Source organism: Ailuropoda melanoleuca, chromosome 12, assembly GCF_002007445.2.
Source record: "Ailuropoda melanoleuca isolate Jingjing chromosome 12, ASM200744v2, whole genome shotgun sequence".
In the NCBI taxonomy this organism is placed as follows: Eukaryota; Metazoa; Chordata; class Mammalia; order Carnivora; family Ursidae; genus Ailuropoda; species Ailuropoda melanoleuca.
Genome location: NC_048229.1, coordinates 62,961,410 through 62,988,115, shown reverse-complemented (window position 1 = coordinate 62,988,115; position 26,706 = coordinate 62,961,410). Strand labels below are relative to the sequence as shown.

At 39.3% G+C, this 26,706-nt stretch overlaps 1 protein-coding gene across 3 annotated transcripts; it reads left to right on the top strand.

Annotated features, from left to right (window-relative positions):
- Positions 1–224: 224 nt before the first annotated feature.
- Positions 225–26,587, top strand: NAE1 (NEDD8 activating enzyme E1 subunit 1). Of its 3 annotated transcripts, XM_002918399.4 has the most exons (20): positions 225–358; positions 3,244–3,347; positions 3,436–3,496; positions 4,883–4,913; positions 5,634–5,705; positions 6,059–6,138; positions 7,170–7,279; positions 11,520–11,629; positions 12,738–12,800; positions 13,198–13,261; positions 13,741–13,832; positions 16,517–16,576; positions 16,665–16,798; positions 18,770–18,845; positions 19,155–19,194; positions 20,642–20,728; positions 21,447–21,539; positions 24,331–24,445; positions 24,531–24,580; positions 26,349–26,587. In XM_002918399.4, the coding sequence occupies exons 1-20, from the start codon at positions 306–308 to the stop codon at positions 26,456–26,458; spliced, it is 1,605 nt and encodes a 534-aa protein (XP_002918445.1). In that variant the 5' UTR covers positions 225–305; the 3' UTR covers positions 26,459–26,587. The 3 variants fall into 3 exon arrangements, with proteins under 3 accessions (XP_002918445.1, XP_034494112.1, XP_034494113.1); XM_034638221.1 differs by lacking the exon at positions 5,634–5,705; XM_034638222.1 differs by lacking the exon at positions 3,244–3,347 and having other exon boundaries at positions 233–358.
- The last annotated feature ends 119 nt before the right edge of the window (positions 26,588–26,706 follow it).

The following is a 26,706-nucleotide window of genomic DNA, read 5'->3' as shown; positions in this document are numbered from 1 at the left end:
ACCAAATCTGCCGGATTCCAGAGCCTGAGTGCCCCACGATTACCGCACGTACAAAGTCACGGACTGGCAGACCAGCAGGGATGCAGTATGGGGAAAAGAACCGCCTCGGTCCGGGTTCTGGCTGTGGGCTGTGGTCGCGTACTCCCAGGCGGACTGGCGACGCGTGCGCAGTGAGGTGGTGGCGCCCCCTGCGGGCGGCGCGCGGGAGGCAGAGACGGCGAAGGGGCGCTCAGTGCGCCTGCGTGCTCGTGGAGGTAGTGGCGGTACTCGACAGGGTCTAGGCTGTTAGCGCGGCGGGTGCGGCCATGGCGCAACCGGGGAAGCTGCTCAAGGAGCAGAAGTACGACCGGCAGCTGAGGTGAGCCAGGGCTCACCGAGTCGGGCGGGCCGGCCGGGGTGCTCCTCTGCGTCCCGGCCGGGCCTAAGCGAGCGGGCGACGCGGTCGGGCCTCTTCCAGGCCTCCCGCTGGGCCGGGCCGGGCAGTCTTGGGCTTGGGGAGCCGGTTCTCGGGGCTCCCCGGCATGGGACCCTAGGGTGCTCCTTGAGGGTTGGAACTCCCCTTCTCCGAGGGGTGCGCCCGCCCGCCACGCGGTGTGCAGTTCGAGGTTTGCGGTCCCAGCGTCGGCCGGGTCACCAGGGCGGCAGCTGGCCCCGCCTCGCTGCGCGTTCACTCCTCGTTTAGCGGAATTGGGGGATCGGGTGTACCCTATCCCGGCCGCCCAGAGCAGCGCCGAGTATTAGGGATTGTCCGGAGCCAGCGCTGTCCAATTGGAATACAATGCCAGTCTTGTGTGAGCCGCACATGTAATTACACGTTTTCTAGTAGCCACATTAAAAAAAAAAAAAAGGAAACAGGTGAAATTAATTTTAATACAGTTTCTTTAACCCAGTATATCCAAAATATTACCATTTTAACACTTTAAAAATTTATTAGGGATATTTTACCTCTTTTTTCATACCGTCTTCGAAATCTGGCATCTGACACTTACAGGCACACCCCAGTTCTGACTAGCTAGCCTCATTTTTAGTCCTCAGTAGCCAGATGTGGTTAATGGCTACCTTAGTGGACGCTGCAGGTCTAAGTCATCAGGTAGGTCCTTGGCTAATTCCTCTCCCTTGCCTTTTCTCCATACACTCCCCATTCCTTATCTATTGAGCATCTTCTATGTGTTAAGGCAGTGAAAGTAACACAAATGCTTGGCCCCCATCCTTTTTGGAGCACCCCCCCACCCAAGCCGGGAGAGGTATGTCCCTATATGTCCTCTGGAACTCCCATATGCACCTACAGCCTGGTTCTGTATTGGGGCTTTAGGCACTTAATTCTGGGAGCAGCATTGAAGGCAGACATCTCTTGGCTTTATAGATGGGGAAACAGAGTCTTGGCGAAACTTAGGTAACTTGTCCAGAGTCTCCCTTATATTTGAGCCAGGATGTAAACGTAGGCCCTTCTGGCTTTTTCAGAGCCTGTTCTCAGTCACATCACTCTGCTCCCAAGCTTCTGGGAAAGGAAGCAAGGTGACAGAGCCCTTGTAACCAACTTGTGTTCTTTTGTAAATTCTTAGCATTGCTTGTGTTTTGATATAACCATACAAGACGGAGCTGAGAAGACATTTTAGGTTACTAAGTAACTGTGACAAAAAAGAATTTTTCCTGAGTTCAATCCAGTTAAGGACTAAATTTTACTTTTCATGGTGAGAATTGGTTATCGGTTTTGGAGTGTCGGAGGGAGGTAGCTAGAAGCAAAGTTGTACACCCCGGCAGCAGTCAACCAGGCCATGCTCTCCATAGTTAGGCCAGCATGGGAGCAAAGAAGATTGATTTCTTGTCTGGCCTCTTTCTTGAAACGCGTTACCTAAAGATGCACCAGTATTCTCTTAGTCTCACTATCTGAGTACCCAAGCATCCATCAACCAAATCTGTCAGTGTCTGCTGCGTGCCCTACTATTATAGAAAAAACAGATGTTTCCGGTCTGTCTGGTTCTTCTAGGCTATTCCTCCTTTCATTTGACAATTGTTCAGTGATCACTTACTCTGGGCAAGGCAGTGTGCCAGGCATTTGGGGCTCTAGTGGTGCATGTAGGGAGTTATCTGGGCCCTCATGGAGTTTAGAGTGGAATGGAGAGATGGATGTTCCTCAAATAAAGAACCAAATGAAGTAGGTAGAGTTGTGATACACTCTTGGAGGACATACTGGCTACACAATAACAGGGAATCTGCTTTATTTTTTTTTTAAGATTTTATTTATTTATTTGACAGAGATAGAGACAGCCAGAGAGAGAGGGAACACAGCAGGGGGAGCGGGAGAGGAAGAAACAGGCTTCCAGCAGAGGAGCTTGATGTGGGGCTTGAACCCAGAATGCCAGGATCACACCCTGAGCCGGAGGCAGACGCTTAACGACTGAGCCACTCAGGCGCCCCAGGGAATCTGCTTTAGATCAGGTGACTAGGAAAGCACATTAAAGCCTGTTAGTCCTCCAGACTATGGCATTTTTCTAATGATTTTCATACTTCTTGCCATACTGACAAGGAAAGATAGTAGGCTTTCCAGGTGAAGGTAACCAGGCTGGGCGAGATGCTGTGATACATGTGTGATCATGCACCTTGCCCCATTAATGATATGCCAGTGAAAATCAGGTTAAAGCATATATTTCTAATCCTTATTATATCTTTGTGTTTGATAATGTATGCATTTATTAATCATGCTATTAAAATGAGCATTGGGTGTTATATTTTAAAGCACTCCTGTAGAAGTCATTGTGAGGCTTTGCAGATGACAGTAATTCAGTTTTCTTAGTAAAGCTTTTCTCTTGGAGGTGTCACAGTGATAAAGTCTATGTCAAGATCTTAAATATACTGGCTCTATGTAATTTAAGGAGAAATGAAATAGAGGACCGAATAGGTTTTAAGTTTAAGGCAGTTCTTTAATGTTAATGAATATATCTAATATATCTGTTCTGTAAGTTATCTGGCTTGAAAAGAGTAATGGACAAGGAGCTGAAAGACCCAGGTTTTTAGTACTGATTTGACGCCCTTCTAATCATGCAAGGCATCAGCCTGAGTCTTAGGTTACTCAGCTATATCCCCATAACACCTGCTGCTTTTCCTGTCTCACATGTTTACTGTGGTTATCACATCAGCCATTCTGTGCAAGAACACTTTGAAGATCAAAGATCACTGTCCAAACAAGAAAGTTGCATCTTTGTGAAAGTTTTAGAAATGTTGAATTTGTGTCTTGTTTTGTAGGTTGTGGGGTGATCATGGGCAAGAGGCTTTAGAATCTGCTCATGTTTGCCTAATAAATGCAACAGCCACAGGAACTGAAATTCTTAAAAACTTGGTACTACCAGGTAATGTAGTTTTGTGGTAGTAAATTTACTCCGTACGGTTTTGAACTAGAAATTATGTGTTCTTGACTGACTCTCTTTTGTCTTCCAGGTATTGGCTCATTTACAATCATTGATGGAAATCAGGTCAGCGGAGAAGATGCTGGAAATAAGTATGTTCTATTCTTTTCAAACACATGCATGTTAGGGAAGGCAGTGCACCGCCACAGGAGAGTAAGGCCTAAATCCCAACTTTACCTCTTCAGTCAAGGTGACTTGACTCTCAGGTGGAAATAATCCCTGTGTTTAGGATTATGGTGAGGATGAAGTAAGTCAATATAGGTAAAGTGCTAGCACAGTGTCTAGCAGATAGACCATTAATAAAAGGTACCCATCATTACTGTCTTCATTGTTATTAGAGCAAAGGAGTAGTCCTTATTCCTTGATTTGTGAGATCTAGACAATTCCTAAGTCCTTGCATTGATCCCTAGGGGTTAGTACATAATTTAAAATAACTGTATTTTTGAAAAAAAATTATATTTTTGGATTATAAGAATAATAAAAATTACCTTATATTTGTGTTTCTTCTGAGCTTAGTCCAGGTATATCTCTCCGTATACTCCACTGTCTCTATAAAAATGCTGTTTTAAAGATGGCCTATGTATTATTTTTTAAAGATGATCTTAATATAGACCTCCAAAGCATTGCCACATTTGAATTTCAGGCTCTTTTCAGGACTTGGAGGCTGGAATCTCTCATTATATTTGTTAGTATATGACAACAATGAGTACGTATGAGAAAAGTCAGAATTTAGTTTGTATTGAGCTTTGATATCTTTTCTTTGGGTGGTATCATATCTACAACAGCACCCTTTTATTGGTATCTATGAAGAAAAAGTCTTATTATCTTTACTTACTTGGTTGGTTAGAGCAGTGTGTGATAAGAATAAGGTTTCTTTTTCTTATGAAGCCACTGATTTTGTGCTACAAAATGGTACCCAACCTCAGATCTGGGCCTTGAGACATGACAAGTGTATGTGTGGGAAGAAACCTGAATAAGTCTCTTTTAGTTAACCTGCAAAAGCAAGCAGTTCAATATAGCACTTTCCAAGTGTGGTCTGTGGAACACTGGCTCTAGGGAATGTTAATAGCTGTTAAATGGGCAAATGGATTCCATGGTCAAATGAGTTTGGGAAACGGGCCAAATGAAGTTAAACATTTCTCCAATATAAGACCTTAATATCATGTGTTATATTTATTATGAATTTCCAAGAGGGAATTATAACATATGGTGTTTCCCAAACTTTGTAAAGCCAGGGAAACTTTTATTCTCTCAGAGCATCTTAAGAAATTTGTATTCTGTGGCACACACTTGGGGAACATTGATTTATTAGCCTGGTCTTTGATTACAAGTTTCATGCTGTTATCTTCCTCCAGGAAGACTGTTAAAATCTAGAATCAAAATGTAGTGTTATACTATGAATGAAATATACCTGGTGTTACAAATAACCTTCCCTTTATAGTCAAAGAAGCCCTTAATTTTTTTAAATTCTGTTCTAGTTTTTTCCTTCAAAGAAGCAGCATCGGCAAGGTAAACCATCAGTTTATTATAGAATATAGTGGTGTTTGAGCATCTAATGATGCCACTATGTTTTGATTGCTTGAAAAGCTTTGGCTTTGAAAGAGCTTATTATTTCTCTGAGAAAAAAGTTAAATTAGCTTTTTTTTTTTTTATCTTGCAAATCTTTATATGCTTAGTAGTTTAAGAACTTAAAAGTACTGTCTGTGTTTTTATGCTGTATTCTGTATTAAAGCTAAACCTTGAGATTAACATAAGGTGTAAATGTTTAGAGGATGGAATATTCTGGTTAACAAGATTTTTAAGAGTTAGCCAGCATATCTTTTATTTTTGTATGTTCCGTTTTTAAATTCTTACAAAGCCGTAATAGTCAACTTAATACAATGTTCTGAATGGAAATGACTATTTCTTTGACCCCTCTCATACAGGATTATAATTGTGGGAGGTTATAATGAGTCTAAACTTGGTCCAGAATATCTCTGCCTGCTACACAAGGTTTTCTGGTCATTTGCCTACTCAGAAAAGTTGTGTACAAATAATATAGTCATTTAAATAATATTTAAAGTAATACTATCATTGAGCGTCAGCTTAAATACTATGAAAAGCAGGATTGTCATATCTATGCATGAAATTTGGGTAGTTCTGTAATATGTTTGCTTGATCTGTAAATTGAGGGGTTACATTTTAACCAAATTTTTTCTAATTCAAGTCAAATGCTTTTTTTAAAAAAAGAACCGAGCTCAAGCTGCCATGGAATTCTTACAAGAATTAAATAACGATGTCTCTGGGAGTTTTGTGGAAGAGGTATATATGTATACACATTATTATTTCTGTGTGGAAATGTAATTTTTAAAAATAATTCAAAGCCCTAAGAATTTAGAATTTTGAGTTTATTTATTTTAGTAATCTCTACACCCAGCGCGGGGCTCAAACTTGTGACCCCGAGATCAGGAGTTGCCTGTTATACTGACTCAGCCAGCCAGGCACCCCAGCATTTAGAATTTTGAATCTTGTATATTTATGTTTAGTTGAGAGTTGAATTACTTTAACATTGGAGTCTAGCATGTTGCCTAATTTGTTCTAAAATAGCTTGACTGTGTCTGCCATGTTTAATTTGATTGTAAAATTGTTGAATTTTTTTCCTGTGTCCTATTTAGAGTCCAGAAAACCTTCTAGACAATGATCCTTCATTTTTCTGTAGGTTTACCATTGTGGTTGCAACTCAGCTTCCTGAAAGGTAAATTTTTATCTTAATTCATTTTTATTTTAAAGTCTCTTATTAGATTTGCATAGTTTTGTTTTCTCTGCAAAGACTATAGTTCTTAAAATTCTTTATTTAAAAATTTTTTTAAATTAATTTATTTTAAAGATTTTATTTGTTAATTTGAGAGAGAGAGAGAGAGAGTGTGTGTGCATGAGTTGGGGAAGGGGTGAAGGGAGAAGCAGACTCCCTGCTGAGCAGGGAGCCTCATGCAGGGCTCAATCCCAGGACTCCCAAGATCATGGCCTGAGCTATAGACTGCTGCTTAACTGACTGAGCCACCCAGGCACCCCTCTTTTTTTTTTTTTTTAAGACTTATTTATTTGAGAGAGAGAGTGAGTAAGGGGGGACAGAGGGAGAGGGAGAGAGAATCTCAAGAAGAGTCCCCGCTGAGCACAGAGTCTGGTGTGGGTCTCCATCTCATGACCCTGAGATCATGACCTGAGCCGAAAGCAAGAGTCAGATGCGTAACCAACTTAGCCACCCAGCGCCCCTGTAGTTCTTAAAGTTCTTAAACTCCACAGAAACCTTTAATGGGAAATGCTTTTAAGTCTCCAACATCAAAAAGATGGGGAAGAGAAAAATACTGAGACATGAAACTTTTATTATATTTAGAGAAGTTAAATTAAACATTGGTTATTTTTTAGTGAAAAAAACTAGTTAGAATTATAGAGTGTGCTTGGGGGTGTAGATAAGGGTTTTATAAATATTTTCCTCTTTGTTATGGAAATGTTTAAGGAGTGTCTTTCAATAACATTCTCCCTAATACAAAAGAGGAGGCTTTCATATCCCTCTAGTCCAAAAGATACACTTTCTGTGAGACTGCAACCTTGTGGAATTGCTTGTTTTTCAGTGTATGCATGACCTGCTTGTGTAAATGTAATAGAGATTTCTTTGCATTTATTACTTAGTAAGAAAGTTCCTTTATTTTATGGTGTTTTCATGTTTGGCCTATATCCATTTGCTTGCATTGATCCCTTCTTAATTTATTGTGCTTTCCTTTACAGTACATTACTACGTTTAGCGGATGTCCTCTGGAATTCACAAATACCTCTTTTGATCTGTAGGACATATGGACTAGTTGGTTACATGAGGATCATTATAAAAGAACATCCAGGTAAGTCAGTTGTACATATGGGGCTTGCCATTGGTTGCTTTAGCTACAGTTTTAGAAACGTGACAATTTAGAAAGTCAGTTTTATTTTACTTTTTATTTTTTTAAATTTACTTATTCGACAGAGAGAGACAGAGAGAGAGCACAAGCAGGGGGAACAGCAGAGGGGGAGGGAGAAGCCGGCTCCCCGCTATGGGGCTCAATCACAGGACCCTGGGATCATGACCTGAGCCAAAGGCAGATGCTTAACCGCAGGAGCCACCGAGGCGCCCCATAGACAGTTAATTTTAAATTACAAAGTAAATTTTAACAGCACAGCTCTGGTTACAGGTTCAGAGTGGCAATCAGAATCAACAGTCATTAATATTTACTTGATTTAGCATTATAGAAGGATATGAACCAGGAGATACAACAGGTACAGCTTCTTCATCTTATCAGGAGACCCAGCAGCAAAGCAAGTTCCTGGCTTTTTTTGCCTCCTAACCCACATAGGGCGTGTAGGGCTGCTATGGGTGAGAGCCAAGGTATGTGGGTCACAGTGACACAGAGATGTGATACCACCTTTTCTCTACCAATCTTTCATTCCATTCTCATAGAGGCATTAGGCTTCCCCAGTTCAGGTACAGTTCTACACAATAAGCAAGGCATTTCCCTAACTACCGCTCTGAGGAAACTATTATAGGAGACTGAAGTCATGCATAGGCAAGCTTGTATTAGCTCAAGGATGATATTAGACCTTTACTTACAAATTAAAAAAAAAAAAGATTTTATTTATTTATTTGAGAGACAGAGCACAAGCAGGAGGGGCAGAGGGAGAGAGAGAATCTCAAGCAGACTCCACACTGAGCAGAAACACAACGTGAAAGTCAGTCTCATGACCCCGAGATCACGACCTGAGCCAAAACGAAGAGTTGGATGCTTAACTGGCTGTACCACCCAGGCATGCCCCTACTTACAAAGTTTTAATCTTAAATCATCATTCAATTTTCATTCAGTAGTCCTACATGGCTCTGAGCCAGGTACTCTGCTAATGTAGTGATAGCCATTGGTGTTGGTAGTATCACTGGGGAGTGGTATCTGCTTGGGCAGTTAGAGGGTGGCTTGTGGGGATAAACTCTTGGCAGGTGGTAGTAGGCCCTTTAAGAGTTGTAAGTGGGAGTTGGGGCGCCTGGGTGGCACAGCGGTTAAGCGTCTGCCTTCGGCTCAGGGCGTGATCCCGGCGTTCTGGGATTGAGCCCCACATCAGGCTCCTCCGCTATGAGCTTGCTTCTTCCTCTCCCACTCCCCCTGCTTGTGTTCCCTCTCTCGCTGGCTGTCTCTATCTCTGTCGAATAAATAAAAAAAATTAAAAAAAAAAAAAAGAGTTGTAAGTGGGAGAGCAACAGGGTGAAAATTTTATTTCCAATGTGTACCCTGAAGTAGGGTGGAGAATGAATGGATTTGAAGGGGCAAAGATTGGAGGCAGGGGTTGCTGTTAGGAAATGTCCAGTGGTGTAGCTAAATGAGAGAGACAGAGACTAAGCCCCTGACCTAAGGCAGATATTACAAGGATAGAGAAGAGGGGGTAAATAACAATGGGGGTTAATGTTGCTGGCTGTGTGCCTGCCTTAATGTGGATTATTCCATATAATCTTTCCAAAATCCTTATAAGGTAGATACTATTATCTACTTTTTGCAGATGAGGATGCTGAGGCACAGTGACATTAAGTTATTTGCCTAAAGTCACACAGCTAGCAAGTGACAGAACTAGGCCTAGCTCTAAGCACTCACGTTTCCCCCCCCCCCATATGGAAAACTGATATTAGGACATGTGGAATGACTGATGTGAGGCCAAGGAAGAAAGAAATCGAGGAGAGGGGCACCCAGCTGGCTCAGTCGGAAGAGCATGCAACTCTTGATCTTGGGGTTGTAAGTTTGAGCCCCACTTTGGGTGCAGAGATGACTTAAAAATAAAACCTTAAAAAAAAAGACATCAGAGATAACATCAGATTTCTAGGGAAGAGGTCTAGGTAGATGGTGATGATGTCTACTGAAGACCACAGGAGGGGAAAGGTAGATTGTTAAGTACTCTCTAAACAGATACTTTATCAGTTTTGGTCTTTCAAAATTATAATAGCCAGAAAATTCAGCTTTAAAGGAATTTTGAGTTTACTTTTATTAAAACCATAGTCCACTCATGATTCGTGCATTTAGTAAAATGTGAATATATATGTGTATATAAATTTATCTCAATAATGAACAGAAAAGGGTGCCTGGTGGGCTCAGTTGGTGGAGTATGTGATTCTTGATCTTGAGGTTGTGCGTTCGAGCCCTACATAGGGTGTGGAGCTTACTTAAAAAAATTTAAAAAATAAAATCAGTTCCTTGTGTTAAAAAAAAAAAGGGAACAGAAAAAAACCTGTAGGTCTTATGCCTATTTAGAAATGATAGATTTTTTTCATGATCTGTGATTTTTGTTTTTAATTATCTTAAGCCTTATCACATAATTTAGAAACTTGTGCTGATGATACATCTCCTCAATGTTAACCCTTCTAACAAGTTGGCAAAAGCACCATTACCAATCATACGTACATGGTAATTCCACAGTTGTGTCTTTGAATAGCTGTTTAGAAAACAGTCCTGAATTATATTACGTAGTCTGACTTAGTAAAGAAGCCACAAGCCAAGTCTGCTGCTCTGTCTCGTCACACTGAATTTTAAAAGCATCTGACCTTACGAATCATCTGTAAAATGTGGGAAATGTTAAATATTCATTATTTAATATTATATGTGAACCGCACTAAAATGCCTTTCATTGAACAAAAGGCAACATTTTAGATGCAGGGAATGTTCATTAAATTGGCATAGTTAAGGGGCGCCTGGGTGGCACAGTCGTTAAGCGTCTGCCTTCGGCTCAGGGCGTGATCCCAGCGTTCTGGGATCGAGCCCCACATCAGGCTTCTCCGCTAGGAGCCTGCTTCTTTCTCTCCCACTCCCCCTGCTTGTGTTCCCTCTCTCGCTGGCTGTCTCTGTCAAATAAATAAATAAAATCTTAAAAAAAAAATTGGCATAGATAAGGCCAAAAAGATAAAATGGACACTGCCAGCTTGTCCTCAGCCCTTGCCTTTAACAGGCTAGGGAACACAACTTGAAGCACAGCTAAGTCTTGCTGTTCTGAGACAGCGAAGGGATTTCCTCAGTTTTTACATATATTAATATAACCTGTTATATAAATCTAAATATAAAGCCAATCTCCTATAAGTTTAGAGATGGCATTTACTAATTCTGTGAGAAGCTGCACATTAGTAATCAATTCCAATCATATTTTTAGAAGGGGAAAAAGAGTGACAGCACTTGCTGAACCAGAATTACTATCAAAGTTAAAAAAGCTGATCCTATTCATTTAACCACAAGCCAATCTTATTTAAATCAGGACTGTCCAAAAGAAATATTCTGTCAGCCATTCATGATCTGAATTCTGGTGTATGAGATCAATTTAAATATGGTACACATAAAAAAAAGTCATGAGACATTTTTGTTTTGTAATGAATAAGGCAGTGGCCAACTATTATTCCTTAGTAGCTTTTTGAGATAAGCTATCAAGTCTGTTCTTCCCCTGCCTTCTTAATGCCAGCGAAGATAATTTTTGTTCCTTGTATACACTTCTTGAGATTCTCCAAGTACTCTATCGTGAGATTCACCAAGTACCCAGGTGATGCCTTTGTTCTTGTTGGCACCCGTGTAAGAAAATCTAGGGGCCTGACCTGTCTTTCACCCAAATAAACCATGGAGATTTGGCCCAGTCTTGTGCTTGTCTCCCTTTTCCACAGTATGGCACTGGACACACTTCTTTTTTTTTTTTTTTAAGATTTTATTTGTTTATTTGACAGAGAGACAGCTAGCGAGAGAGGGAACACAAGCAGGGGGAGTGGGAGAGGAAGAAGCAGGCTCCCAGCGGAGCCAGGAGCCCGATGTGGGGCTCCATCCCAGGACTCTGGGATCAGGCCCTGAGCCGAAGGCAGATGCTTAACGACTGAGCCACCCAGGTGCCCAGCTGGGCACACTTCTAACAAAAATCTTCTTGCCCTTCTCCACATCACCCATTTTTGAACCGCTCTTTTGTCACGCGCAAAACGAAGCTGCTTACTCAAAAGCCGGATGTCCCTCTCTCTCAGAAATTAGAGATTTCTTACGTCCCTATAATGTAGCATATTCCAGAAATATCACTAAAGAAGTGTATCTTTTGGGATTATTTTTTTCACAGTAATAGAATCTCATCCAGATAATGCATTAGAGGATCTACGACTGGATAAACCATTTCCTGAACTGAGAGAACATTTTCAGTCTTATGATTTGGATCATATGGAAAAAAAGGTTGGTAGTATATATCACCTTCCATTTAGATTAGATTAGATTAGATTAAATAGATTAGATTAGATAGATTAAAAGATTTTTTTTTAACCTAAGGTTTTTGAATTACACCACAGTGAGAAAATACTATACACATCCATATTCTTATCACCCAGATTACATAGTAACAACATTGTACTTAATTTGTTTGAAATAAATTTATTTTCTACCAAAATTCAGAAAGCTTTTTTATTGAAGAGAAGTTCATTAACTGAACATACCTGTGTAATCAACACCCAGGTCAAGAAATTGGACATTAACGTGTTCCAGCAGCCCTCTTTTTTTTTTTTTTTTAAAGATTTTTTTTTTATTTATTTGACAGAGATAGAGACAGCCAGCGAGAGAGGGAACACAAGCAGGGGGAGTGGGAGAGGAAGAAGCAGGCTCATAGCAGAAGAGCCTGATGTGGGGCTCGATCCCACAACGCCGGGATCACGCCCTGAGCCGAAAGCAGACACTTAACCGCTGTGCCACCCAGGCGCCCCTCCAGCAGCCCTCTTAATGACCTTTTTGTAAACAATTAGATATACCTTTTAAAATGGTGTGAGTTTGGGATGGGTGTTGAAATTAATTCCTCTTGAAAGTTATTTTTAGTGTTTGAAGAGTTACCAAGGGTGACTCTATATTTCATTATAGAAATAATGATACTTATAATAGACTATATAACTTAAGGATTATGTGTTTTTTTCCTGCCCATGTATTAATTAAAATGCAAGGATTTGACCAGAAAACAGAGTTTTCTCAGTCTAGGATTGGTATCTAAAATCAAGAGATTTGAGCTTTCTCTTTGGGTGGCAGTTTCTGAAGTTCTTTTCTTGGTGGTAAAATGGGGACAGTCATAGTACAAGCCTGCCATATTAGGATTAAATTGGATACTGCTTCTAAAAAAAGTTTATAAAGCAATTTCATTAACCCAGTTCCTTTCCCTCCATTCACTATACTACATATACTGGGAGATGATTATAATTACTGTTGGATTTTTTGAAAATGAGATGATGTGATGAAGAGTAAATGTGAACTAATTAATGTTAACTAATACTGACATTTTCTTTGATTTTTCTTTTGTTTTTAGGACCATAGCCACACTCCATGGATTGTGATCATTGCCAAATATTTAGCACAGTGGTATAGTGAAGTATGTCATTTTTAAAAAACACAAATTCCATGTGTGACTATATTTTCAATTTTTTATAAAGGATTTCATTGGAGTAAAGTGGGAGATTAATTCTTTTCTTGATGTGGTTATAGGGGAGGGGTGCTTTTCTGTTTAAATCTGGCAGTTCCTCTTTTGATACTGATCTTTTTATTAACAAAATGAAATATCAGTGAATGTTATTCTGAAACTGGTAGTGGGTAATGAATGTAGAGAAATGGCCCACAGTTTTTGTTTTCTTTTAAGTCAGCCTCTGATTTCACTGAGGTATTTGCTGATGAAATCTCACGTGGATGGGAGAGTGGGGGAAGCTTTGGACTCTCAATTTCCATGTTTTGATTTTTTATAACTAGAATTTAAAAATTTTTAACCAATTTAGACAAATGGACGAGTACCTAAAACGTATAAAGAAAAAGAAGACTTCAGAGATTTGATTAGACAAGGTAATATGGGATATAATTGGATGTTGTATAAAGTTCGAAAAGCAAATTGCTTGAAGCTGTTTATTGGATTTCTGTCAGCAGCTTTATCAGACGATGCCATCAAGAGCTTGTATTTTATTTTTTCTCAGGGGAGGTTTAGGAGCCACTCATCGTATAGTTTTTTAAAATGACTAAGGATAGTTTCTTCATCAGTAAATGAGGAACTGGGGGCTGCTGACACCTACCTCATGGGTTGTTGTTAGGATTCATTCATACATTGAAATGTGACGTACATTTAATAGTATCTGATACAGAGTAAAAGCTCAACAAAGGGTAGTTACTAATATTAATTTAAAAATGATTAATAATAAGCCTGTTTCTTCTTAAGTTTCAATATCCAATCCTTTAAGATCTGACAAGGTTATTTCCATAATAGTAGGGAGAGCAAAGGGGTGAGACAAAAAGGGCTATGTTTTGCTAACCAGTTTCTATTTTACTAGGAATTCTAAAGAATGAAAATGGGGCTCCGGAAGATGAAGAGAATTTTGAAGAAGCTATTAAAAATGTGAACACAGCACTAAATACAACTCAGGTATTAAAAGTGTTGCTGAGGAGTTCATACAAGAAAGGTGTTTTCTGAAGTCCTCATGTGAAATAGTTGATTTTAGAGTTTTTCTTTTTTTAAAAAAAGATTTATTTATTTGAGAGAGAGAACATGTGTGCATGTACACATGAGTTGTGGGGGTGGGTGCAGAGGGAGTGGGAAAGGGAGAGAATCCCAAGCAGACTCCCAACTGTGCAGAGCCTGATTCCGGACTCCATCCCACGACCTTGAGATCATGACCTAAGCTGAAATCACAAGTCAGGTGCTTAACTGACTGAGCCACCAGGTGCCCTGATTTTAGATTTAAGTTAGTATTTCCTAAATTGTGAAGTTGTTAGAAATTAATATCTATGATATGGATTGAATCTTGTTTTAATAAGATTCTGTATCGTCCTTGTTAAAATGGGGTATCAGTGCTTCAGCATATAATAGTGATACAGTAATTTATATACATTATTGGAAGTACATGATTTGTGAATAGTAACAGTTTGGGTATAGGAATTATATAATGAGAGTGATATCTTGCTGTTGCAAAATAGTGTTGCCTGACATTTAAATCTTACCCTGAGTTTGCTTTTGACAGTAGTTGTTTGGGTATAATGGAAGATGTTCTTAAGACATTGTAAAACATTGTTTAGAGGATAACTCCTTTTAGATGCCCTTTGTTTTGTTGTTGAAGTCTTGCCAGTGAGGTTTTTGGGAAATTCAGAATAACACAACTGGTATTTTAAGTTAAGAATTTTCTTATAGGGGTGCCTGGGTGGCTCAGTTGATTAAGTGTGTGCCTTCGGGGGCACCTGGGTGGCTCAGTTGTTAAGCGTCTGCCTTCGGCTCAGGGCGTGATCCTGGTGTCCTGGGATCGAGCCCCGCATAGGGCTCCTCTGCTGGGAGCCTGCTTCTTCCTCTCCCACTCCCCCTTCTTGTGTTCCGTCTCTCACTGGCTGTCTCTCTCTCTGTCAAATAAATAAATAAAAATTAAAAAAAAAAAAAAAAGCGCGCCTTCAGCTCAGGTCATGATCCCAGGGTCCTAGGTTCAAGCCCTGTATTGGGCTCCTTGCTCAGCAGGGAGCCTGATTCTCCCTCTCCCTCTGCCTGCCGTTCCCCCTGCTTGTGTTCTCTTTCTCTGTCAAATAAATAAATAAAACCTTTTAAAACAAAAAAAAGAATTTTCTTATAATTTAAAATGGCAAAAAATGCTGCCTTTCACATTAGGAAAACACTTAAGCTGTCATTACAGATTTTTTGGAGACAATGAGATAGTACTGCTGAGTAATTAAAAGTGTGTGCTTTATCAGTCAGTTTTCTGGGGTGATGATAATTTTCTATGTCTTAATTGAGGTGATGGTTAAAAGGACATGCATAGTAATCAAAATGCAACGAACTGTATATTTAAGATTCATCTCACTGAATGTAAAATTTACCCCAATTAAAAAAACCCAAGGTTCTCATAGTTAGGTTCTGTATAGTGAACTAAGCAAACAGATAAATGCACTAGGTGCTATGAACAAAATTCAAGCATAACAGAGGGGAGAGCATGATGAGGGTGAGGAATTCTAGGATCAAGAGGGGGCCACTGAAGTGTTTTGAGCAGGGAGTGGAGTGACCTGATTTATATTTCTAAAAAATCCATCTCGTTCTTGTAAGGAGAATAGACTGTAAGGGACTGGGAGCAGAAACAGAGACTAGTTGGAAGGTTACCAATAAGAAATGTCTTTTTTCCACACAGCTGTAAAATCAAAGCCAACAATTTCTATAGTTGTTATTAATATATGGTGATTTTGCCAGCATTAAAAGTACTTAATTTAACTATCTAGTTTTTTTTTTTTTTTTTTTTTAAAGATTTTATTTTATTTATTCGACAGAGATAGAGACAGCCAGCGTGAGAGGGAACACAAGCAGGGGGATTGGGAGAGGAAGAAGCAGGCTCATAGCAGAAGAGCCTGATGTGGGGCTCGATCCCATAACGCCGGGATCACGCCCTGAGCCGAAGGCAGACGCTTAACCGCTGTGCCACCCAGGCGCCCCAAACTATCTAGTTTTTGTTAGAGTTGTCTCCTCCAGTAGTTACTAATTTAGGGTATAAGGGTTTCAAATTTTTGACAAGCAGGAAACACATGAAGGACTACAAATCTAGCTTGCTAGTAATGTCTGAAATCTTTGTTATATCTTCATATGTAACTATATCAAAAGATTTATATTGGCTACTTTTTTAATCCATGTATAATGAAAGAGAACAGGTCAATCTTTAATGCTGACACCAGTGGGCAGGAGGGGACTTTCTTTTGTTCTCTCTTTCCTCATCAAATCTCTGTCTGGTACTGATTCTCAGTAAAAGTCTAAGCACAGGGGTGCCTGGGTGGGTCATTCGATTAAGCATCTACCATCGGCTCAGGTCACGATCCCAGAGTCCTGCCTAGTGGGGCTCCCTGCTCAAACAAGGAGTCTGCTTCTCCCTCTCTATCTACCCCTCCTTTCCACTTGTTTGTGCTTGCGTGCTTTCTCTCTCTCTCTCTTTCTCTCAGATAAATAAGTAAAATCTTTACAAAGAAAAGTCTAGGCACATCAGAAGTTTGTATTTGATTACAACGTAGGAGTTCAAAGAACTTGTTTGGGGAAATAGTGGAAATACAAATGGGCACATTCTTAGTATATGTTTTGTGTTCCTTTGTTAGATTCCAAGCAGTATTGAAGATATATTTAATGATGATCACTGCATAAATATCACCAAACAGGTAACAACCAAAAGTAAATAGTGCCATCTTAACCTTTGGGTCAAATTCAGATGCTATTTAATACTAATATTTTTTCTTATTCTTTTAGACTCCATCATTTTGGATTTTAGCTCGTGCCTTAAAAGAATTTGTGGCCAAAGAGGGTCAGGGAAATTTACCTGTTCGAGGCACAATTCCTGATATGATTGCAGATTCAAGCAAATACATAAAGCTGCAAAATGTGTAAGTCACTGTTTTCAAACTCTATTACTGAAAAATTAATCTGTTTACGGTACAGATGAATTTGGAGATTTTACCACTCTATCAGACATCAAATGCAAGTCTGTTACAGTTTCTTTAAAAATAAGCTAAAAAAACTTAGAGGGTAGATTTTTAAAAATAGATTTTATTTTTCAGAATAGTTTAGGTTTATAGCAAAACTGAGCAGAAAGTACAGAGTGTTCCCATATACTGACTAGGGGGCAGATTTTATCTTTCATATTTTGTGATAAAAACCTAATATTTGAACATTTAACTCTGTGCCATGAACTGCTCTATGTATTAACTAATTTAATGTTTATAACAACCCCATGAGAGAGATGCTATTATTGTCTCAGTTTTATAGGTGAGAAAACTGAAAAATAGAAAAGGTAATTTATTCAGAGTCAGATAGCAGGGAAATGGCAGAATCAGGATTTGAACCCATGAAACCCAGCTCTATACTCTTTTTTTTTAAGATTTATTATTTTTAGGGGCGCCTGGGTGGCACAGCGGTTGAGCGTCTGCCTTCGGCTCAGGGCGTGATCCCGGCGTTATGGGATCGAGCCCCACATCAGGCTCTTCTGCTGTGAGCCTGCTTCTTCCTCTCCCACTCCCCCTGCTTGTGTTCCCCCTCTCGCTGGCTGTCTCTATCTCTGTCAAATAAATAAATAAAATCTTAAAAAAAAAAAAAAAGATTTATTATTTTTAGGGAGAGAGAGAGAGAGTGAGCGCCGAGGGTAGGGGCAGAGGGTGAGGGAGGAGAGAGAGAAACTGAAACAGACTCCCGACTGAGTGCAGAGGCCGAGGTAGGGCTTAACGAAGGGCTCAATCCCATGACCCTGAGATCATGACCTGAGCCAAAACCAAGAAGAGTCAGACACCCCGCAGCTCTATACTCTTAACTATGGCCCTATAGGAACTTTGATCTGTAACTTAAAACTTCAAAGTCTTCAGTTTGATGAATTTTTTTTATCATAGTGTTTCATAATTGAAAGAGTTTTTGACTGTAGATGGACACCAGCTCTCTAGATGTCACTAGCCTGACCCAGGTTGACTGTCATAAGTATGGGTCTCTGGATGTTACCCTTATGTAGTCTAGGCATGTTGCTGATGAATCCAGGGCCGCTGGTTTGGGTTCCTTAAGGACCAGATGATGTCACACAGAAGATTTCTGTTCTCTAGACATTGCACTCTTCACCTCTGCGACTGTCTAACACATCTCTGTTGTCCTAGCCTAAAATTTCAGGTATTTAAAACTTGGGGAAAGTCAGTTGAGGATAGACAGAAATATGACCTCACGTTGGAGGTAGTCAGCTTAATACTGACCATCTTCAGAGAATGGAAGTATAAATAGACTTAAAGTTTTTACATAAATTTGTAGATAGACAGTTTTTTTCTTTTTAAAAATTTTATTTATTTGACAACACAAGTAGCAGAGCAGTAGGCAGAGGGAGAGGGCGAAGCAGGCTCCCCGCTGAGCAGGGAGCCTGACATGGGGCTCCATCTGAGGACCCTGGGATCATGACATGAGCTGAAGGGAGACGTTTAATCGACTGAGCCACCCAGGCACCCCTGTAGATAGACAGTTTTGAAGTATTTATCTTTCCTTGGATTTAACTTCAAGGAGATAAATCCTGTTCTTCAGTAACATATGTAATCAGGTCCTCCCAGAACCATCGATCGTGGATCCCTCTAGGAGGGTAGTTTATAAGCTGCTGTTAATTATAGAGGGAGCTCAGGCATTAGTAGATTCCAGGAGTCCAATCACCAACACTGGGGAGATTCCCAGCCAGTTTCAGCTGGTGCTGGTGGCATTTCCATGACAATTTCACATTTTATATATTACCAGACCAGTATTTTTTCATGAAAAGGAAAGAAATTTGCTTCATGGTGATATTTAAATTTTGCTAACTTTAAAAATTGTTAAAACAGCTGTTTGTTATTCTTTTCCAGTTACCGTGAAAAAGCAAAGAAAGATGCTGCTGCTGTGGGTAATCATGTTGCCAAATTGTTGCAGTCTATCGGCCAGGTAAGCTGCTGAGCTGAGCGCACTGTGCCTTTCCTGGACAGCACGGCTCCATTTGGCTTGATTGGATAACTCCAGGAGCCAGAAAGGTTTAGAGATAGAGGGTGTTGCACTGGTTCTAGGCTTCCTTAGAGGGATCTCTCACTTACCTGCCTAATGAGAATGACCTTCACTAAGGAAACAGGGTGTTTTTACAGAGCTCTTCCAGCACTTGGGGAAAGCCTCTCCATCGCCCAGTGATTGGCTTTGTGCTGTACCGTGTGTTCATTCCTCTTTTATGCTGGAGCAAAACCTGCATTTCTTTCTTTACAGGCACCAGAGTCCATTTCAGAGAAAGAATTAAAATTACTCTGTAAGTGCCCTTGAATTAATTTCCTTATTTTGCTTGATTAAAAACGTTTCTAGGAATTTTAAATTGTTGAAATTTAAAATTTTCCATGGTCTCAATGGTATAGATAAGAATTACTGAGTAAGAGTTGGTGTTTTTTTCCCCATAATAAAAGGAGAGGGTGTTTTAAGACTGGGTCAGAGATAGAGCCTATCTGTGGCAGTGCTGAAAAGACATGAAGGTCAATTGAAAATTGTCATTAATACAGAATTATTTTCAGCTTATTACTTTAAAATAATTTGGGAAAGTTTTATCTGAAGACTTTGGATGTGAAGTCTTGAGTCACATGTATATTGACAGTATTGGTTTAAATACTCACTTTGATCTGTGTTAAGTGACTGATGGAATTAAGAATTTTGCCATCCAGTCTCAGAATGGGTCAGCTCCTGGGATCTTGATAACGCCTCAGGAGGCCCAAAGCATTTTCTTTTATTTAAGAATTAGTTTAAGATGGGCACCCGAGTGGCTCAGTTGGTTAAGCGTCTCCCTTTGGCCCAGGTCGTGATCCCACGGTCCCAGGGTCCTAGGATGGGGCCCCGCTCAGCAGGAAGTCTGCTTCTCCCTCTCCCTCTGTGCTTTATTCCTCTCCCTCTGTGCTCTCTCTCTAAAATAAATAAAATTTAAAAAAAGAAAGAAAAGAAAAAAATAAGAATTAGTATAATAAAATTTGTTTTACATGCTGAGAATTTTTCCCTATAGCTAGTGCCCTTAGTTTCTGCAAAAGTCTACACTTTGTAAGTTCCCCAGCCTTAAAATATGTTTATCCATGTTCTCCCTTTAATGACTCTTCCAGAGTGCTTATTGAGGCTTAGTTTTAATGTTTTGCTTCACTACCAGTCTTGCACCTTGTTTCTGCGTTTGTATTTTCTCTATTAGCTTATATGATACCAGATTAGAAACTGAATGTTGGGTACTTGGGGTTAATTCTGTTTTCTCTACTTTCGGGTATGTCTGAAAATTTCCATAATACAAAGGGTTTTTTTTAAGAAAGTTTTACATATATAAAGAGCACAATATATATAATGCTCTCCTTTAGGACTACTTATCCATATTAATGATAAAACCCACTATTTACTGAGTCCTCTCAGGCCTTGTGCTAGGTATGCACTCTATACACTTGCGCATTTGATCCACAGAACAACTTTCCCATTTTACAAATGAAAGGAAGCTCAGAGAGGTGTCATCACCTACTTACTCAGTGCTGAGCTGGTTTTACTGCCAAGGATAATGAATTTCAGATGATTTGTGTTCTAGAGCCTTCTCTGCTAAACCGTTAGAGCCAAAGAGGCATTTCCTCACATTTCCATGTGTGTAAAGAGTATATACAAAACTTCCTGTCCTTAGAGTGACTTGTGATTTGGAATATTCACGTCTTAACCGTTTACTTCCATAATGCCTTTCCTGTATTCAGGCACCAATTCTGCATTTCTTCGAGTAGTAAGATGTCGATCCTTAGCTGAAGAATATGGCTTGGATACAATTAACAAGGAGGAAATAAGTAAGTATAATAACCTTTTGATGCTAGTTATTAATTTTAATTTTAGAGATATAAACAAATACTTGTGTTTAACAGTAGTGAGTATATAATGATAATTGGCAGGATAAATATTGTACTGTAAATTTTATTCTATAAACCAAGAAGTAGTCATACTTTCAAACAGTCACAACTGTAAAATAAAAACTTAATATATACATGAAATCACATTTATGTTACTAAGTTGTGTTATATGAAGAAGAGCTAAAGTCAGAACGTTACGTTAATAGAGGTTATGTGACTATAGCTAATAGTCCTTAAGAACATTGGGTTTCATCTTAACATATCTCCCTCTCCCTTTATTTTACAATTATTTATCATTTTCTATTTTATTGTCACAAAATATTTAAATTTTGTGATACAATTGCCTTGCATCCTGAAACTTGAGTACATAGTAAATTCATTTCTTTTTTTTTTTTTTAAAGATTTTATTTATTTATTTGACAGAGATAGAGACAGCCAGCGAGAGAGAGAACACAAGCAGGGGGAGTGGGAGAGGAAGAAGCAGGCTCATAGCGGAGGAGCCTGATGTGGGGCTCGATTCCATAATGCTGGGATCACGCCCTGAGCCGAAGGCAGGCACCCAACCGCTGTGCCACCCAGGCGCCCCAGTAAATTCATTTCTACGTTGTTTTTATGTAATGAATTATCCGAATTATACTGAATTGTTTTTTCCTTTCAGCTTCCAGCATGGACAATCCAGATAATGAGATAGTATTATATTTAATGTTACGGGCTGTTGATAGATTTCATAAACAACATGGTCGATATCCAGGTAAGAATAGCAGTCTCTTTATCATATACAATAAAGTCTTGAATAAATACTTAAATTGAATTAAATCTTAAAGTTTCTTGGGTGTTCTTGGGGTGTTTACAGTAGTGATACTTGAATTTCACATTATGAACAGTTTACACCTACTTCAGCTTAGTGAGGAGATACCATTTGTTTTTTAAGTGTATTTGTAAATAATCTTGATTCCAAACTATTACAGGGGAATGTTGGGTGAATGCATATAGAATAATACTTTTTCCTTTTTTTGGAGTTGAGGGAGAGGGGCAGAGGGAAAGGGAGACAGAAAATCTAGGCAGGCTCCACACCCATTGCAGAGCCCTACTCAGGGCTCTATCTCACAACCCTAAGACCATGACCTGAGCTGAAATCAAGAGTTGGACATTTAACCAACTGAGCCATCTGGGTGCCCCTAGAATAAAACTTTTTTTCTGTCAGTTTCTATAATTTACTTCTAAGACTCACACTGAGTTTAATTTAGTGGAATGGGAAAGCCATAAGAAGTATGCCAGTGACTTGAATTCAGAACTCTGAAGATGTAAGGATTTCTTTGCTCAGAATCTGTTTTTTGTTGTCTGTAAATGTAGTTAATTGGAGAATTGGTATACTCCCAAAGATCTTCAGTTGCCCAGAATATTTTTATTAAGGTGATCATTTTAATTTTACAGTATTATTGCATAGCAGCACATTCTTGGAGTGTCATAAAACCTGTTGCCCCAACTGATGTAGTATGCCCACTGAGTTATAGTCTTGATGAGCAAGCTTATCAGAATAAAGAAAAGGAATAAACACCAAATATGTATTACTTTATGTGTATTGTTTGATAGCTTGTATTTTTGGTTTATTACATAACAAGCCATCCCAAAACTTAGTAGTTTTTTTTTTTTTTTAAGATTTTATTTATTTTTTTGACAGAGAGAGAGACAGCCAGCGAGAGAGGGAACACAGGCAGGGGGGATGGGAGAGGAAGAAGCAGGCTCCCCGCAGAGGAGCCTGATGTGGGGCTCGATCCCAGGACTCTGGGATCACGCCCTGAGCCGAAGGCAGACGCTTAACAACTGAGCCACCTAGGCGCCCCCGAAACTTAGTAGTTTAAAACAGTAAATTATTATTTTGTAATTTTGTGGATTGGCTGGGCTCGGTTAGGCAGTTCTCACTGGGGAGAGGGGGAACTGTTGGAGTTGCATGATGCCTGGGGCTGGGGTCATTCTGAAGGCTTGACTGAGCTGGGCATCCAAGAAGACATTTTCACTCATGTGACTGGCACTTTAGAGGGAACATCTGGAGCTGCTTGGGGACTGGTCAGGCATCTATCTCCATGGCTAACTGGGGCTTCCTTTTAGTATTGTATTCCTAGGGCAGACTTCTTACATGGTGGCTGGCTTTCCCAAAGTTCACATTCCAAAAGACAGGTGGAACATACAAGGCTTTTTATGAGGTAGCCTCAGAAGTCACACAGCATCACTTCTGTCATGTTCTATTGGCTTTCACAGGGCCAGCTTAGATTAAGAGTGGGAGGGGACTACGTGAGGGCACAAAGGAGTGTTTGTTGGGGAGCCATCTTGGGAGAGTAGCTACCACATAGAGCATAGGCTTTGGAGTTGAACCTAGGTTCAAATCCAAGCTGTCAGTTACTGTCTCTTGACCTGGGGTGAGTCACTCTTTCCAAGTCTCAGTTCTGTCATTTATGGAATGGCGATAATAGTATCTGCTCTTGGATTGTAGGGGTTATTTAGGTGATGTATAAAAATCACTTAACACACTACAGGGCACTTTGTAAATATTCAGTAAAGGGTTGGTATTATTATTATGAGGAAGAATAGTGCTGTTTTAAACTAGAAGGGCTAAAAAATATGTCTTGTTTTAGTAATGCTTGAATATTACAGCATTGTATTTTTCCTTCCAGTAGTAATAAGAATAGCTTGCCTTTGGAGACATTATAGTATAATCATTAAGAACTGCCTGGGCCCATATCCCAGTTTTGCTATTTAGGAGCTAAGTAACTCAGGGAAATAACTTAATCTGTCTGTGCCTCTCATTTTCTCACCTGCAAAAGGGGATAATAATAGTACCTACTTCATAGGGTTGTTGTGAGGATTAAATCAGTTAATATATTTGGTGCTAAGAACGCTGTTCAGCGTTCAATAAATGTTACCTATGTTATTCATAGGTTCATAAATGTTACCTATATGCTTTATGTCTTCAGTGTCATCTAATCATCTGGAAATGGATAATAAACACCATAATTTTTTTTAAGCATCATAATATTTTTCAGGGCAGGAGGGGTAGAGGGAGAGGGAAAGGAAATCTTAAGCAGGCTCCATGCCCATCGCAGAGCCTGATGTGGGGCTTGATCTCAAGACCTTGAGATCATGACCTGAGCCAAAATTAAGAGTTGGCACGCTTAATGACTGAGCTACCCAGGCACCCCAAGCACCATAATTTTTATACAGGGTATAAATGGGACATCACTTTCTTAGTTCTTATGTCAAATAATTACTGAGCACCAACTATGTGCCAGATACTCTTCTAGATACTGGGTATAGAACAGTAAACAAAGCAGATTAACCAAATAGAATTTTTAATAGATTTCAGGTGGTTTCTGTGATTGTTGTAAATATTGGTCTCATACTTACCCTTATTTTTGTTCTTACTTCAGTTTCATACCTTACTGTTTTGACTAGAACACCTAAAACTGGATTTAAAAAGTAGGTAGCCATTATTTTGCATTTCATTATTCATTTTAATGAAAATTAATTTACATATGTATTTTTAGGGGTATCTAACTACCAAGTTGAAGAAGATATAGGAAAGCTGAAGTCTTGTCTCAATGGCTTCCTTCAGGAATATGGATTATCTGTAATGGTGAAAGATGATTATGTCCATGAATTGTGAGTATTTTTTAGGGCATAGGAGAGATAATAGCTGTCTTGTCATAAGGCTAATCTAAGTTCATGTCTCCATCTTTTTCTGTAGTTGCCGATACGGAGCTGCTGAGCCACACACCATTGCTGCGTTCTTAGGGGGTGAGTTCCATAGATGAGAAGACTGGCATCTGTGGTTACACAGTACAATTAGGAAGTTTTGTTTTCTGAACTATTTAAACTCAGGGAGTCAGTGAAGCAGGATGTTGTGTTGTTTAGATTATTTCACTGGTCTCTGCTTTCCATCTCCCACTGCTGTCCATCTTAAAGTGAAGAGTCATTGATCTTTCTAAAGTATAGCTCTGATCATGTCCCTCACTTAACTAACCCTCTGCCCTGGCAATACACACATGCACACTACAATGATCTTCAGAAAACATGTCCAGAGTCCTTTATTTGACGTTAAAAACACACCATATTCTGGTTCCACTCAGCCTTTCTGGCCTTGATTTTTTTCAAGTTATTTTCTTTTCCTGGAGATGTGCCCTTTGATTTCCTGCTCCTTCGATCCTTAACCCTCAGGGCCCATTTGCCTTAAATCTCCCTATTTCTTGCATGTTTAAAATCTACCTGTTCTTCAAGGTCCAAAGGAAATTAGCATCTCTTTCATAAAAACTCCCTGGAGGCTGGAAGTCCAAGGTCTAGGCCAGAGCAGTTGGTTTCTGGTGAGGCCTGTCTATGGCTTGTAGGTGGCTACCATCTTGGTGTGTGCCCTTATTTAACCTTGTCTTTGTTCAGGGAGGGGAGGACAGATGGGACACAAGCTCGCGGGTGATTTACGTGGGCACTAAACCCATCATGAGGGCCCTACCCCTAACCCTATTTACCTCCCAAAGACCCCCATACCATCTTCATCTCCAAATAGTATCACATTAGGTATTAATGATTTAACATGAATTTTGAGGACATTCAGTCCGTAACATGTTCTATATTCTGCACAACACTGTTATATTCCACGTCTTTCGGGTCTTTGTTTAACTGTTATCTTCCCTGTGTGAGGCCATTCCTGACTCCCCGATTTAAAACTGAGCCACTCTCTTGTACTCATATGTATCTCCCTTCCTTGCTTTTTCTCCTTAGCACTTAGAGTCATTTGACTTACTATACATTTTACTTATTTATAAATTATCTCTCCCTTACTACTTAAAAGTAAGATCCATGCAGTCAAGGATTTGTCTTTTGTTCTTTATCCCTAGTGCCTAGGAGAGTATCTGGTACATAACAGAGTCTCATATTTTACTGGATCAGTGTTTGTGAAAGATGAAGCTTTATATTAAAGTACATGAAGAATTTTTTTCTCTGTAGTTTTTTTGTTTTTTCTATTGTTTGCTTTGATTAGTTACTCAAAACTTGTTACTGTAGAAGACTGTACTGAGTAGTTTAACAGCCTGGTGGTATTTAATATCGATTATTTCCAAATTACAAATGTATTTAGAACAAATATACCTTTATTCCTGTTTTATTAAAGTAAAGTAGGCACAGGGAAAATTTAAATGTAACAGAAGGGTTGTCTTTGAGAATTTTTTGTCTGTATTTTTTTAAAAAGTACAATCAACCATACTACTCTTCTGACGTTACTTAAAATATCCTCAACCATTCAAAACCCCCAGAATACTTCATTCTTTTAAATTGTGGCATAATATCCCAAAGTGTGAATGTATAGGACAAAATTTTTAGTTGCTTTAATAACATAGTTATAAAAAATTTCCGTCCTTGATTTTGATGTGATTCAGTAAGCTATGCCTGTTTTGGCTTATTTTTAACACTTTTGATTTTGGAAAGGAAAGGTTTTCTTTACATAATTGACTATTTTTATGTAACTTGAAGTTTACCTTTTTCAAAGATTTGCTTTTCTTCTTTTTCCTTGCAGGAGCTGCTGCTCAGGAGGTTATCAAAATAATCACCAAACAATTTGTCATTTTTAATAATACTTACATTTATAGTGGCATGTCACAAACTTCAGCAACTTTCCAGTTGTAGAATAAGCACCCTATGTAGTGTGTTAATGATGTAAACTGTAATTACCTTCAGGCTGTGCTCTAGTCTGTAAAATTCTGTTAAGGGAGAACTGTTAAATTGTTTACTTAATAAACATTTTTCTCATTTGTATTAGTGTAGTCTTGTTCTTTGTGGGGGAAGGGGAAAGGAATCAGTTATATTTTCAGAGAATAAAAGCTACCCATTTTTAATTGAGTTCAGTATTTCTGGCTTGCTAATTCAAAGTTACT